We start from the raw sequence: 15,430 nt of genomic DNA, 5'->3' as shown, positions 1-15,430 counted from the left end.
GCCCCAGTTCACACATCTGGAAAGGACAGAGCTGGGATTCAGAGCAGGCCTGCTTGACTGCAGTATCTAGACTCTTAACCACTGCAGAGCTTACAGCCTCTTATAAGGGCAGGCAAGGAAGGGGCACTTACAGCACAGGGGTTCGTATTTGGTCTCTGGAGCCCAACTGCCCGGGTTGGTAATCTGTCCCTCCACTTATTGACGGTGTAGCCCAGGGGGAGTTACTTCACCTTGGTTTGCTTCAATTTCCTTGTTTGTCAAAGGGGAATGATCATAATGCCCACATCAAAGGCTGAGAGTTGATACATGTGAATTCTTTGCAACAGTGCCCAGAGTTTTAAGCACCCTACGAACTTGGCCGAGCAAGTCAGCGAATCCTGGAGCATCTGGCTGCGGCGGGCAGCTCATTGTGCCCTCCTGGGTGCTGCTCCCCTCCACCCCCTCCAGCATGGATGCCCTCAGGCGTGCTCCCTGGTGAAGCTGAGTCAGTTTCAAGGTCTGCAGTTCTGCAGCTTTTCCGCATCACCACCTTGGATTAGCCTTGTGCCTGTTCCAGGCCGACAGAGGTGATGTTACAGTGACTACATAAGTGCCAGCTGACTGTGCTTCCTGGAAGCAGACACCTTTTAGATTGGCCAAAGCTGGAACCATACAACTTAGTTGCTAATTGGGACCTTGAGGCTGAGCTTCTAGCTCTGACAGCCTCCAAGATGCTCTATTTCAGGAGTGTCAGTGAAACGCTAGCATGCACCACCGCTGGAAGAGATGATTAGCTGTCACCAAGTTCTCAGATGGAAAGTAGATCATTACTGTTAAAATTCCAGTGTCAGGTAATTGTTTGAATGAGTGAAGAGTATAGTGCTTTCGTCCTCTGAGCAGGGGATGAACACTGATGACTGGAGTATTGGGGCAGGAGAATGGAGTGGGGTCAGTGTCAGCCTGCTAAGTTTGATTTCTGGCCCTGCTGACTCAGGACAAGTTACTCAAGCTCTCTGAGTCTCTGTTTTCTCATCTGTTAAACGGAAATACAAATGTGGATTGTTGAGAGATTCAGTGAGGCAATGTACCTGAAAGTACTTGGAATACACAGATGCTTCATGGATAGTGGCCACACCTGACGCTGTGGGGACAGTCATTGGTGTCCCTCTGCCACTGTAACTTTCAGTGGTTACTTTTTTTTTCCCCCATCCCTTTTGTTCTCGCTCCCTTTAGGTCCTTGACTGTCATTTTTTTTCTTATTTGTGGCTCTGTCACACCAAATTTTAGGTCTTCCAATTACTCTTCAGGAGCCTTGTGTTGTTATTGTTGCTTTTTGTTTGTTTGTTTTTGCCACTGGAGACATTCAGAGCAGGGGAAAAGCAAACTTTTTGTAAAGAGTCACATAGTACTTTTTTTTTTTTGGCTTTGTGGGCCATATGGACTGTGTTGCTAGTACTCAACTCTGCTGTTGTAGTGCAAAAGCAGCAACAAATAATATGTAATGAATATGTAAATGAATGTGACTGTGTTTCAATAAAACTTTATTTACAATGCAGGCTGTGGGCCGGATTTGGCCTGTGGGCCATGGTTTGCCAACCTCTGGTTTAGAGATTTGAAGATTTCAGACTCCTCTCATTGAATATCCAAGGTCATCTCTTCAGATGGACATCCTGATCTCCAGTTCACACCAAGGAGCCTTTGATGCCTGGAAGGCTTTTTGCCTTATTTTTCCACAGCACAGTCTTCAGACAGTGAAGCAGGAAGTTACTTTGTTATTCACAACTCTTATTTTGTTTACTCATTTAAGTTTAGAAGATTCTAAACAAATTCCACTTAAACACTTAGATCTTAAGTGACTTCATCAATTCAAAACCAAAGGGTGGTTTTGAGCAGTGAGCATTAGGTAAAACTTCCTAGCCTTGGCAGAAATATATAAGCTTGGTACTAGTACAGTGAGCGTTGCATGGTTACTGACTGTCTCAGATCACTTCCAAAAGAGCTTACAGACCCTGCATTGAGGTTCAAATAAGCTGGGAACCCTTTTTACTACACAAATCTGAGTTCAAGATCTAGTTTTTCCATGTGCCAACTGTGTCTTAGGCAACCTTATTCAGCCTTAGTGTTCTCATCCACAAAATAGGGATAATAATAATAATATTGATATCATATGTTTATCGTGAGGATTAAAGATAATGCTTTTAATGCCTAACTCAGAGCAAAGAGGCCATAAATATTTGTTATGCCTATTATAAGAACATGTTTGTGATGGCTTTGGAGTTTGTGAGTGCCCCTTCAGCTGAGACATAGGAATAGAATCAAGGGCATTTATGCTTCTGTTTGCTTTGTTACCTTCTCAGGAAAGTTGGGGGCCAGGTCTTGATTCTTAGGATTGCAGAACTTGAAGTTCTCCTGACCTTTAAAGGAGTGCTGCAGCCCATTTTTGTGGATTTCACACAAGCATTCTGGGTTTCATGGTTGTCTGGCTTGACCAGAGACTTTCCTTCTCTTTTTTACTAACATACCTCACTCCCTGGTTGTCAGGAAGTTATTTTCCAGTGTCAAACTACATTTCATCTGTCAGCATTTATGCTTACTAACTCTTTTCGTTTCCCTCAGTAGGGATGGAGGGAAAATAGGTCATCTTCTTCCTTTCAAAAAAAGAGTAAAGTTTATAAGCCCCCCAGATATTTCTGTTATCCAACTACTCTTTTCCATCCCTTAAATTGACAGCCCTCCTTCCTGTCATCCCTTCACAGTCTAGTCATTCTGCTGGGGGAGGTTAGGACGGGGACTTGCTCCCAGAGCTCCCAAGATGGTGGTGGGCCACTTGCAAAATGGCGGTGGGCCGCTTCCAACATGGTGGCAAGCCTCGTGTTCTCTGACCTGAGGTTCTTGGCCTCACAGATTCCAAGGAATGGAATCTTGGGCCATGCAGTGAGTGTTGTAGCTCTATTAGAAGCCGTGGGTCACAGAAGAGAACCGTGGAACCCAGTGACTAGTGTTCAGCTCTATTAGGACGAACCCAGGCACTTAGCCATGCAGGAACAATGACAAGCCTTTAGCCCCATCAGGAGCGGCAATGGGCACCTCACTGGATCAGGAGCACAGCGGACACCTTGTCAGATCTGGAGGGATGGAAGTCAGCGGCAGGTCTGTGACTGCGGCAAACAGCAGTGGTGGACGGGAAGCGAAAGCCCAGCTCCTGCGGTGACAAACAGGGACCAGAAGAGAGTGCAGTTGCAAGGTGAATACAGTGAAAACAGAGCTCCCATACAAAGGGTGGGGACCCAAAGAGGGTAGCCATTGCCGGCTTGAATGCCTGGGTTTATATCCGGATCATTGTCCCTCCCACTGTGCTCTCAGGCGATGGATGATTGGCTATTTCTTTACCTCCTGTTTTTGCCTAATTTGCATTTCAGTGAGCTCTCTTTACTACCTGATTGGTCGGGTGTGAGCTAAGTTGCAAGCCCCTTGTTTAAAGGTGGATGCAGTCACCTTCCCAGCTAGGTGCCCGTAGGGATTCTTAGTCGGCCTAGGAAATCCAGCTAGTCCTGTTTCTCAATTCCTTTTTCTTCCTAAAATATGGAGCTAAAGCTGAACATACCAATAAGTCCCTGGCCTATTGTGTACTTTCAGGAAGGATGTTAAGTGAGTTTTACCCAGTGTATTTCCATATAGGAAACTGACATCTTTTCCTGCTCAAGTTGTCCCCGTAGTCTGTCAAGCAATGTCAGCTTGCCAAAGGCAAGACAGCTTCCTGGGAAGGATGACAATAAAATTATAAGACCAAGTCCACACGTGACCCCAGAAAGTTATTTCTAACTCTCACCAGTATGTCAGGACAATAGCCTGGCTTTCCAAAAGCTAATAATCATATGTTACCTATAAGTACTTATCTGTTTAATATTCGTAAGACATACATCCTAGTATCATGCTAGGTTGACTGATTCACATTCAGTTCCTGTTCCTTAAAGACACTAAATTATTTTTTGTTTCCCACTTTCTGAAAGCTACCATATAGAACATGGAATATTTATGCTAAGTAGAAATCCAGAAATTTGCTAATAGCTTATTTGCAGATAAACAAATACATATATAAAATGCCTCTGTTTGCTCAGTACTATGTGAGGCATAGGAGGTAAAGGACATGGTACCTACATACAAGGTCAGCTTGCTCATGTCTAAATCCAGTTTATCTCACCATGATCTACATCACCATCCATGACCTATATTACATACCTCCAAGGACAAAATACCCGAGTGAACTTTATTCCTTTAAGTCAATGTTTGGGGAGCATTTTTATAAACCTGCATTAAGTATTTTGTCATCTACTGAGCACCGGTAGAGTTCCAAGTTATTGTCCAATTTAGATTTAATAATGTGGCTGAGGCAATTCCCATGTTCTCTTCTACAGGAGGCGGGTGTAGAAGTCTAAATAGAGGCTGGAAGATTGATGGGTGCAGTGAGTGGCAACTTTGCTTAATAATGACAATGTACTTGAAGCAGCACCATTTAGCATTTCCAGAGATGTGGCTGCTTTGCTCCCCATTTATATAACTTGTAACGTCTAAGAAATTGACAGAGAGGTAGTTTGAAATAGACAGAACACACGTTTTAAAAAAAATCTTCTATGGTGATTACATCAAGAATGACTGGTCAATTTTGGCTTAAGGAGTTCTTAATAGCATCCTAAATCCTTTACTGCTAAACAGAAAACAGACCAAGAAACATCATGGAGTATGAAACAAGCTGCTTCCTATTTATTTTCTGGTGGATTAAGAATGTTTTCATCAACTGCATGCTTTCCAGGTAGCTTCCCATAAAGCTTTCAAGGGGCAGTATTGTCTAGTGGTTAAGAGCACAACTTCTGAAGCCAAAGGCCCAGGCTTGTATCATACATCATATTCATATCTCAGCTACATGAACTTACTAGCTGTGTAACATGGGGTGAATGTTATTAATCTTTCTGTGCCTCATCATCCTTATCTAGCCCATGGGAATAATAATAATAATAATACCTACCTCATAGAAAGATGTCATGATTATTATTGTTTCACATTGAATATATAAGGCATCACACAACACAATGTAGAGAGATGAGGTATGTTTTTAAAGATGCCACTAATAATCCTGACATGATTCTATTAACGTTTTTTGTTTCTCATGGCAACCTGGTAAGAATCTATCTGTTGCAAGGCCAAAGTGCCTGAGTGGGACAGAATAGAACAGAATACCTAAAACAAGTCATTTCTCTGGGGTTGGGGAGACCCACATTACTCTAATAAATTCTCTTCCTCTCCACAATGTTCCCCCGAATGCACACGGGTGGTGTTGCTGTCTTCTGCAGGCTCTGCTTCAGTGATTTTCTCATCTGTAAGAGCACGCGGCTCTTTGACAGAAAGCTATTCGCAAAGGGACAGAATGTTTTTCTGCAGCTGTGATGTGATTGGTATCAAAGTTATTGGCTAAGTTGGAAAATAGCTTAATGTTTTCAGGGCTTCTGCTTCCGTATCTGCTTCTGCCTTGGAGATGTGTATAACTGGGACTCAGTAAGACAGCCTTGACACCCCTCTGCAGCGAGACGTGCCTCTTTCATGCAGGCTTAAAGTGAGCTTAACAAAGAGTAGCTTTTGCCTAGGGGCAGAGTGACCATGGAGAACACCCTTTCTGTGAATCTGCTAATGAAGAGTCAGCGGCCAGGAACTCAGCCTCACTCCCTAGATAGTCAGCCTTTCATCATTCTGTATCCTTCCTGTTGCTGCCAGAGCAGGCCAAAATCCTAGCTGTCCAATCAATCATTAGAGAGAATGTATTTCTCACAATTGCCGCTCTCTTGAGCTGCTTTGCATTTGGTAAATTTGAAAACTGTTTAGTAATGAATCTTGCAGCTCTTTGCTTTTGCCTACAAATGGAGTGAGAACATCGCCCCACATCTGCAGCTGTTCTGCAGAAAGATTTAGTTGAAAATATCTTCTTGGTTCTTTTTGAGTCACAGGCCTTTTGAACTCTGCCTCAGAAACATCCATGGGTTCTTCATTAAGGGAATTATTCTCCAGAGAACAAGGTGTCTATCAGCCAGGGACTTTGGTTGCAAACCCTGGTAACTAACCTGTGCTCACTTCAGTGAAAACACACTCTGTGGGAAGGCCATGGGGAGCTCACAGATGGAAGGCACAGTCCCTGCTCTGGCTTGGAATGGTTGGACCCCAGGGTGACCCCAGGCAGCTTGCAGAAGGAATTGGTCTGAGCTCAGGGGTGTACCCTCCAACCGCTTTTATTTATTTTTGTCACCCTGCAAAATATTCTAAATTACTGGGAAAGAGAATGCAATTGCCCATCTCTTGGTTAGGGAAAAGCAGACAACCATGCCTAAGGATCTTGTCAGATTATCTCCAAAGCAGGAAAGTAGTTTCTTAAAGAAAAATTGGGATGCTGACACCAGAAGATGGGAGAATGGATGTCAAGGGGCCAAACCACAGTTCTTGTTCTTCTGCATGTCTCAGGATGGGATAGTGTGTGGGGCCCACTTTAAAACTTAGATGCACTGCAGAAGATACATGATGCCTGCTCCAAATATCTCACAGTGTCACTGCACCCCAATGACAATAGTGTATTAGTCTATTGGCTGAATCTCTTAGTCAGAGCCTGGATGTGGGTTTTCTTGCTTTTTTTTTTTTTTTTTTTTTTTTTTTTGAGATGGAATCTCATTCTGGTGCCCAGGCTGGAGTTCAGTGGTGCCATCTTGGCTCACTGCAACCGCTATCTCCCGGTTCAACTGATTCTCCTGCTTCAGCCTCCTGAGCAGCTGGGATTACAGCCACGTACCACCCTGCCCCGCTAACTTTTGTATTTTTAGTAGAGACAGGGTTTCACCATGTTGGCCAGGCTGGTCTCAAACTCCTGACCTCAAGTGATCTGCCCGCCTCGGCCTCCCAAAGTGCTGGGATTACAGGCGTGAGCCATCATGCCCGGCCTGTTTTCTTGCTTTCTTCCAAGATTGTCTCCCAGCCTTCAAAGCACTGCCTGCTCATCGGATGACATGAGGCCCACCAGCTCTGCAGGGGAGGTCATATGAGTCTGACTTTGACCTTCACACCTGGACCTCAGCTGCTTCAGGAGAAGCCACTTTGGGCAAATTACAAGAACCTGGGGGATGTTTCATTACAGTGAAAGAAAGGCACAGGGTGAGTTTTGAAAGGATGGGTCTGTTCCCATGTGCTATATGACAATGGCCCTAGAAGGGTGTTAAGATACTGCGCTAAACACTCACCTCTGTCCAGGGCCTCTCTTACGGACAATGCCGGGAGGGCAGTTGGGCTCAGCCATTACATTCAAGAAAGGCCTCAGGTATGTGCTTTTCAAATGATCACAAAAGCAGATTTTTCTAAAAGTCCCATAGGTACATTGCAAGAATTGAAAGAAAAAGCTGTGTCAGGCAGGGTTCTTAGCGGCAATCAAGAGAAATTCACTCTAAATAGTTAAACAAAAAGGGAATGTATCAAAGGATACTGGGTGGCTCATAGACTCTCCAGGAGGGCTGGAGGAGCAAGCTGAGAGGCGGGACAGCCAGGACTGATGCCCTAGGCATCCCACAGGGCATCAGAGAACTCTGATCCTGCTCCTAGGCACAGATACTGTAGATCACCTCACTGTGGTGGAGCTCAGATCTTACTGCTAGAATCTCTGTCACAGCTGGCCCTAAACCCAGGATTGACCCATCTCTGTCCTCCACATGGATTCCTGTGGTAGCTGCTTCCTGTGTCACCAACTTGCCAGGCAAAGTCTGGTGCTAGGGCATCATTTTGAAGGAGCCCAGGTCACATGCCTGGGCCCCAGCTGCAAAGAAGGCTGGGAAGACATGTTTTTGGCTTCTGCCATGGGGAGAATTCCCAGAGGAAGTGTGTTCAAAGGAATGACAGATGTCCTTACAAAGATGTGTGACTCTGAACTTGCATTTGTTCCAATAATGGACCACATCTCCCAAACTGCACAACAAATGCATAGATTTTAAATACTGTTTGGTAGTAATCTGATAAATCATGTGATGATATTGTTTTGTATTTTTATGTTTAAAACTGTCTAGAATTTAAATATTGAAATTGTACCACAAGTTTTAAAACTTTCTTATGGCAGGGTTACAAACATAACAGTATTCTCAAAAGTTGAAAGTGGTTTCTGCCTCTCACAAGTTCATTCAATATTAAACTATGTGAACCTTGGGCAAGTTCTGAAACAGCTCTATTTCAGCATTATCATCTTGGAAATGTAGTAATAATACTGAGGTGTGTGCTTATTACAGTTGGTAATATTAGAATCGCCAAGTATTTATAGGTATTAGTGAACAAGTATTTCATATAAGCTAAGATGCCACTAAGAATGATAGTTATAACAATTTTACTTATTTATTCATTACTAATTAACCTGGACAGCATGCTAGAAAACCCAACAGAAATGGACTGGATGTTTACCTCTCATTTACTTCAGTGTTCTGTTCCCAAAACATAGTCATGTCCCAGAGGACAGTGGAGGCAGGAATTTAAATTGACCTGACTAAACAGGAAGACAATCATGCAATCTTTTTATTTGATCATCATATAAACATTTATAAAGCACGTAGTATGTGCTGAAGCTAAACCAACCTAGTCTCTTTCTTAAAGTGTGCACCAAGTAGGAAAAGAGAGCCTTGTCAAGAGATCATTGTGATACTTTCAGATAATGCTAAACGACAGAGGAAAATGTTCAGTTTCACCCTGTGTCATCAGGGTCAACTTCTAGGGACCAGGATTCTTGGGTGGAGTTTTAGGGAAGGGAGAAGGGCAGAAGTGAGGAGGGCATTTAGGGAAAAGATAACCTCATGTGCAAGGATTCAGAAGTGGGAAAGCTCCTAAGATTGGAGAATTACAGCTTAAGCTGGAAAGAAAAAGTTGGGTGCCAAATGACACCCTGTCAGACACCTTCCAATGTGAAAGTGGAAGCACATTCCTTTTGCTGCTGGTGATAATGCCTCAAATTTACATTTTGTGTTAATTTGACTTCATTTACATAATGACTTATTATAAAGAATCTCTTAGATGTTGTCTAATTGTCCTCTTTCTCCTGCTAACCCCAAGGCTGAGAAAGTCAAGGTAATGACCTTCAAGGCAAAGAAATTCGATTTGATATTTTGCTGTGTCAACCTCATTTTAAGATCACAACTTACGTCCAGGAAACAGTATAACAAGAATGCTGAAGATACTTGGAATCCGCCATCTTCCTTTTCTTAGCCCACAGAAAAAGCTACTTTGTGTATTCCCTCCTGTATTTGCCCACATGCATATATATTTTTCTGGTAGACATAATGTACATACTCTCTATTGCCAGTTTTTCCATTAATATTACATAATTGTCAGGGTTTTTGCTTCTGAGAGTATTTTTAATTCTAGTCTTTCATAAATGCCTAATATTCTATAGAACTGACTTTGGAAAATAGTTATGCTTCAGTTTTTAAATAGTTTAGGCAACATTGTAATGATAATCTTTGTGTATAAAGATTATTTCTTCTGTTAGATGTTTTCCCTAAGAACTTCAGTAACTCTTAAGAATTTCTTTTTTCCTCCCATTCATGTACTTTAAATAACCATTTCAGCACAAATTTTTAATTCATTTTACTTTCTTCATATAGCAGCCTTACTAATGCATTAGTCCAAAAATCTTCTTTATATAGTATGCTGTAATACAATCCCAAAAGTCCCTCCCATCAATATAACTGTGATGCTTAGGAATGCAGCTACCCAGACTATGGAAATATTTGACAGATTGTAATGGCCATAAAAAGTCTTTTCACCCTGAAAGTCTGAAACCCCTCTATATTGTTTCCTAGCTTTATTTTCTTGGAGTTTGTATCTTTCATCACCATAATTCATCATAACTCATTCTATACTTAGTATTCCTTTAAATATTTTCTTCATTTTCCTGTTTTAGTGATGTTATTTACCACTGGATTAATACCTCTCCATCCTTCTTAATGTTTGAAATTATTGTTGTATTTGTACCTGCCTCCTACTTCTTGGTGATTATTTGACATTTCTTTATACCAGTAAGTTGGTTCCTAAGGTCACTGAAAGCTCTTTTGTTTGCTGCAGCATACACTTAAAATATGACCCAGCAATTTCACTCCTGGGTATTTACATTAGAGAAATATTCATGCAAAACAGGTACCTGAATGTTTATAACAGCTCTATTCATATTCATCAAAAAAACTATTTAGAAACAACTCAGATGACCTTCAGTAGGTGAATGTATAGCACATTGTGGTATGTCCATACAGTGGAATACTATGCAGCAACAAACAAGGAGCTATTCATACACACAACAAATTGGATGAATCTCAAAGGACTGATGTGGAATTAAAGAAGTCAGTCTTGAAAGATTACACACTCTATGATTCTACTTATATGACAGTCTTGAAAAGAGAAAACTATAGTAATGAAGACTAGATCAGTGGTTGCCAGGTGTTAGGGATTGGGGGAGGGTGTGACTACAAAGGGGTAGTGTGAGTCTGGGGTAGTGGTAGCACTGTTCTGTGTCTTAATTGTTGTGATGGCAACACAAATCTATGTATGTGTAAACATTCATAGAAATGTACACCAAAAGGTCATTTTTATTGTAAATTTTAAAAATATAAAAAGATCCAAGTTTCCAGGCCAGGTGCAGTGACTCATGCTTATAATCCTAGCACTTTGGAAAGCCAAGTTGGGTGGACTGCTTGAGACTTGGAGTTCGAGACCATCCTGGGTAACATGGCTTAACCCTGTCTCTACCAAAAACAATATAAAAATTAGCCAGGTGTGGTGGCACATGCCTGTAGTGCCAGCTACTTGGGAGGCTGAGGTGGGAGGATCGCTTGAACTGAGGAGGTAGAGATTGCAGTGAGCTATGATGGTCAAACCACTGTACTTCCAGCCTGGGCAACAAGAGCAAGAGCCTATCTCAAAAAATTAAAATTAAAATTAAAAAAAAATCCCAGTTTCATCAAACTAGTCATATGTCCTTTGGCAAAAGATATAACCTTTCTAAATCTCAATTTATTTTTCCTATAAAATGTGGAAAATACTCTCTACCTTGGAGAGGTGTTCTAAAGATGAAATAAGATGTTATAAACCGTCTCCATGACATACTAGATGCTCCTCTTTCTCTTTTCCATGGCAGCTGTTTCTCACTGGGAGCAGATTCTTTTTATTATTATCATCACCGTGCTTTTTTACAGCTATTTGGCTCTTAGGTAGCAGCCTGGAGCCACTGAGGGTTTCAAGCAGGAAAGTGACATGATCTGATCTTCATTTTTAAAAGATAATTTGAGCAGCTTTGTGGAGAGTGGTAAGGAATGCAGGGGGGTAAGAGTTGAAACAAAGAAGCCAGTAAGAGGTGTTGGGGTTGTCCAGTCTACACCAGAGATGATGGTGTAGACTCCAGTGGGAGCCATGGAGAGGGGGAGAGGAGGAGAGGGGTCTTATTTTGGGAGGAGGTAGAACAAAGTAGCTTGCTACTGGCTTGAGGGGTGAGGAAAGATAAATGGTGATGTCATTTACTGAGATGAGAACTCAAGGGAGGAGCAAACTTGAGCAGGTGGGTTGTGGTCAGCATTAAAAGTCAAGAATTCTGTCTGGGCATGTTGGGATTGGAAACCAAGAAAGCAGTTGGACCAAGGACCAGGCAGTGTTATCTTGTTCAATTCTAGGACTGAAGCACACAGCAGCTGGGGCTTCCTGCTCAGCCCTTCCAGATAAGGCTGGGGGAACTTTGAGCTGCTCCTCCTTAGACTCACTCAGCCTTGAGGATTTTAGCAAAATTTATCTCTTTAATCCATTCCTGACAGGGATTGTAGAACCTTCTACCAGAATTCAGATTATGCTATTATTCTAAGTGAAGTAACTCAGGAATGGAAAACCAAACATCATATGTTCTCATTCGTAAGTGGGAGCAAAGCTATGAGGATGCGAAGGCATAAGAATGGCACCATGGACTTTGGGGACTCAGGGGAAAAGGGTGGGAAGGGGTGAGGGATAAAAGACTACACACTGGGTTCTGTGTACACTGCTCGGGTGATGGGTGCACCAAAATCTCACAAATCATCACTAAAGAACTTACTCATGTAACCAAATACCACCTGTTCCCCAAAAACGATGGAAATAAAAAATTTTAAAGAAAAAAAGGACTCAGATTATGCTCATATTATTCACTGCTGCCAGATTTTTTTTCTTTTCCATTTAATGAGATTTAAGGAAAGGAGGCATGTAGCATTTTCAAATACCTAGCCTGGAAGTCATCAATCATTTTGTGTAAGATTGAAAAATATTATTAAACTACAGAGAATGATGACACATGTATGACATAGAATATGCTAAGAGATTATATTCCAACATATTTGGTTATTTCTGTTATCTTCAAATTTCTAGTTTTGCTACAGACAATGAAAGAAATTACGTATATACTTTTCCTTGATAACTACCAAATCTAATTTGATAACTATCAAATAGCTATTTCCTTTGGGAAGGCAGGAGCAGGCATGGGATTTGGGAAGCGGTTTTGAAGAAGCCTCCATTGTATCTACAAAAAGTTAAAATTCCATAGAGCTGATCTCTTGGGTTTTTCTCTCAGAAAAATGTAATTACTTTGTAATGAAATGTTAATGTTATGTTCTATTCTTAAAGTCACTTGTTACAGTGATGAAGCTATGACTTAATAGAGTTGCTAAATTTTCTTCTAAGTCATTCTTCTTTTAGTATTTTATATTTATCAAGTGAGCTGATGATGATGTGGAACTTGTTTGTTGTTTTCACAAATATAGGACTATCTCAGCAAAAACTCATCATCAGGCTGTTAACTTCAACATTTTCGAGGGCATGGTTTGCCACGGGGTGCCCCTTGTGACTATTTCAAGAGGCAAAGTGGTGTATGAAGCCGGAGTGTTCAGTGTCACGGCGGGAGACGGGAAGTTTATTCCTCGAAAACCATTTGCTGAATATATTTACAAACGAATAAAGCAGCGAGACCAGGTGAGTGTGCCACAGTGGGATACTGCTACAGGTCAGACTGTCTCCTGCTCCTGGATATCTGGTTGGTAGTGGTGGTGTTGACACTACACTTGGTTTAAGGTGTTCCTGGGGTGTCAGGATTGATATGAGAGATTAGAGATGCCATGTTTTAGAGAAAGGATCATTATTGGATGGATGCATTTCCCCTTGCAGACTGATAGGTCCGTTCGGGATTTCCAGATTGTGGGAGAATCTGGTGGGGGCTTTTGGCAATTGTGTTAGTCAGGGTCCTCCAAGAGGCAGACACCCAGATGGATAAAGGTGTATGAGTTTTATTGGGGGAAACACCTGTGAAAGAAGCTAGGAGGTGGCTGGAAAAGATTGGGAGAGCCCTCAGATTTCAAGTTAAGTCTGAAACCAGTGAAGAAAAGAAAGAGAGAAAATGGGTAGGATCATCCTGGAATACCCTACAGTCTAGGGGAGGCTGAGAAAGGCCTTCAGGGAGTCCTAGAGCCATGTCTCAGATCTCCCAGCTACAGGTCAGTCCCAGTCATTGGCTGAGAGCCACTGTGGGAGGTGTGACCTCTGTGCATAAGTGTAATGGAGTTCAGAGCTCAGCCCCAGCCCCTTGAAAAAATGTGCTCCCAGTTGAAGATCTGCAAGGTTCGTTTTTATGACCACCAGTGCAATGGTGGAGTTTTGGGCTGGAGAAGACCCAAATACAAATTCTGTCTTGCCCTCGCCACCATTTCCTAGCTGTGTGGCCTTCAGCAAGTTTCTTGATCCTCCTTGGGCTCAATTCCCTCATCTGGAAAATGACAACAATGTTTCCTTCCTAACAAATTGTGACACTCAAATGGGTTTTTTAAATGAAAGGCATGGCCCAAAGCAGCAGCTCACCACACCTGTAATCCCAGCCCTTTGGGAGGCAAAGGTGGGAGAATCACTTGAGGCCAGGAGTTTGAGAACAGCCTGGGCAACAGAGTGAGACCCCATCTCTACAAAAAATTTAAAAATAAAAAATAATTAGCCAGCCACACCAGTGCACTCCAGCCTGGGCAACAGGTTGGTAGGAGGTCAATAAATGTCATTTTTGTCTCTTTGCTTTCCCCTTTTGATGAACAAATCTATATCAAAGACCCCTGTTAGTATAAAAGAGACATTTGGGCTTTCACACAAGTTTTGTTTAGTTCACACAGAGTTTGAAATAATTTTAAAATTTTACTATGCCAAATACACTAAAATATTTGAGAATTTTAGATTTTTAAAATCTAGATTTCTGGATTTGGGGGCCAGGGGAAGCAAACCTGTGTCCTCAATCCCACATGGGTCCAATGGGCCAGAGCTAGATGGCAGGCCCCTAGCTAGGAGGTATTTCTGGGTTTCACCCAGAAGGCTTCACACATTACTTGCCTGGCCATGTAGATGGTAGTGTTTGCCACCCTTGGACTAGTTCTAAGGCTTCTCCCTCTTCTTTCTATTTTTCAAATGTACCTCTCCTTTTCCAGAGCTCTCTGGCTGTTTTTTTGATTCAGTTCATTTGGATCTTGTAGACTCTTTGGTTTCTCCTCTAATGTCTTACGAAAAATTTTTACTTGTGGATTCTCAGAGTCCATGACGCAAGATTTATCCATTTTTAAACACTTCCTAAGGCTTTGATTAGGTAAACAAATGTTCTCACGTGCTTTAAATTATCAGAAATGCTATAGCTCTTTTTATGCTGTATTTATATGCTCAGTCAAAATAGATGGTTTAAGGTTACAGTTAATATTTCCGGGGAGTTAGTTTATAAATGTTACCACTAATGGGTGACAAGTAGGTGGTAACTGTAAGAATCCTAGGATCCTAGGTGTTTCTGAAGATGTATGTGATAAATAACAGCAGCACTAACATTTAGTGAGTGCTTACTGAATGCAAGACACACTGCTAAGGTCTCTGTCACCACAATAACCCTGGGAGGGAGGGAGGTATTTTTTTCACTTAAAATTAAAGAACTGGCCAGGCATGGTGGTTCACACCTGTAATCCTAGCAGTTTTGGAGGCCGACGCAAATGGATTGCCTGAGCTCAGTAGTTCAAAACCAGTCTGGGCAACATAGCAAAACCCCATCTCTACTAAAAATACAAAAAATTAGCCAGGTGTGGTGGCACACTTCTGTAGTCCCAGCTACTTCGGAGGCTGAGGCACGAGAATAGCTTGAACCTGGGAGGTGGAGGTTGCAGTGAGCCAAGATCACACCACTGCACTCCAGCCTGGGTGACAGAGTGAGACTCTGTCTTAAAAAAAAAAAAAAAGTTAGAGAATTGAAGCTTCAAGAAATTAAGAAATTTTTCCAAGTCACACAAGCAAGTATATGGTAGGGCCAGGACATAAACCTTGCTTATCTGATTCCAAAAACTTTATCCTTAAGTAATAATAGATACTGTAAATTATAAAC

At 42.0% G+C, this 15,430-nt stretch overlaps 1 protein-coding gene across 2 annotated transcripts in view; it reads left to right on the top strand.

Moving 5' to 3' along the window:
* The window catches only part of DPYS (dihydropyrimidinase), an 87,434-nt gene that overhangs the window by 61,106 nt on the left and 10,898 nt on the right, over nucleotides 1–15,430 (top strand). Inside the window, exon 9 of one of the 2 annotated variants that reach the window (XR_004435230.1) lies at nucleotides 12,807–12,910. Coding sequence is in view for 1 of the 2 variants with exons in the window: in XM_033202551.1 (XP_033058442.1) it covers nucleotides 12,807–13,014 (208 nt within the window). In the remaining variant the exon portion in view is untranslated. Of the gene's footprint in view, nucleotides 1–12,806; nucleotides 13,015–15,430 lie in introns of those variants that run through there. The other variant, XM_033202551.1, reaches the window with a different exon arrangement.

This window comes from Trachypithecus francoisi, unplaced genomic scaffold (assembly GCF_009764315.1).
Source record: "Trachypithecus francoisi isolate TF-2019V2 unplaced genomic scaffold, Tfra_2.0 Lachesis_group7, whole genome shotgun sequence".
NCBI lineage: Eukaryota > Metazoa > Chordata > Mammalia > Primates > Cercopithecidae > Trachypithecus > Trachypithecus francoisi.
The sequence above is the reverse complement of the archived record's forward strand: the minus strand, read 5'-3'. Positions and strand labels throughout refer to the sequence as shown.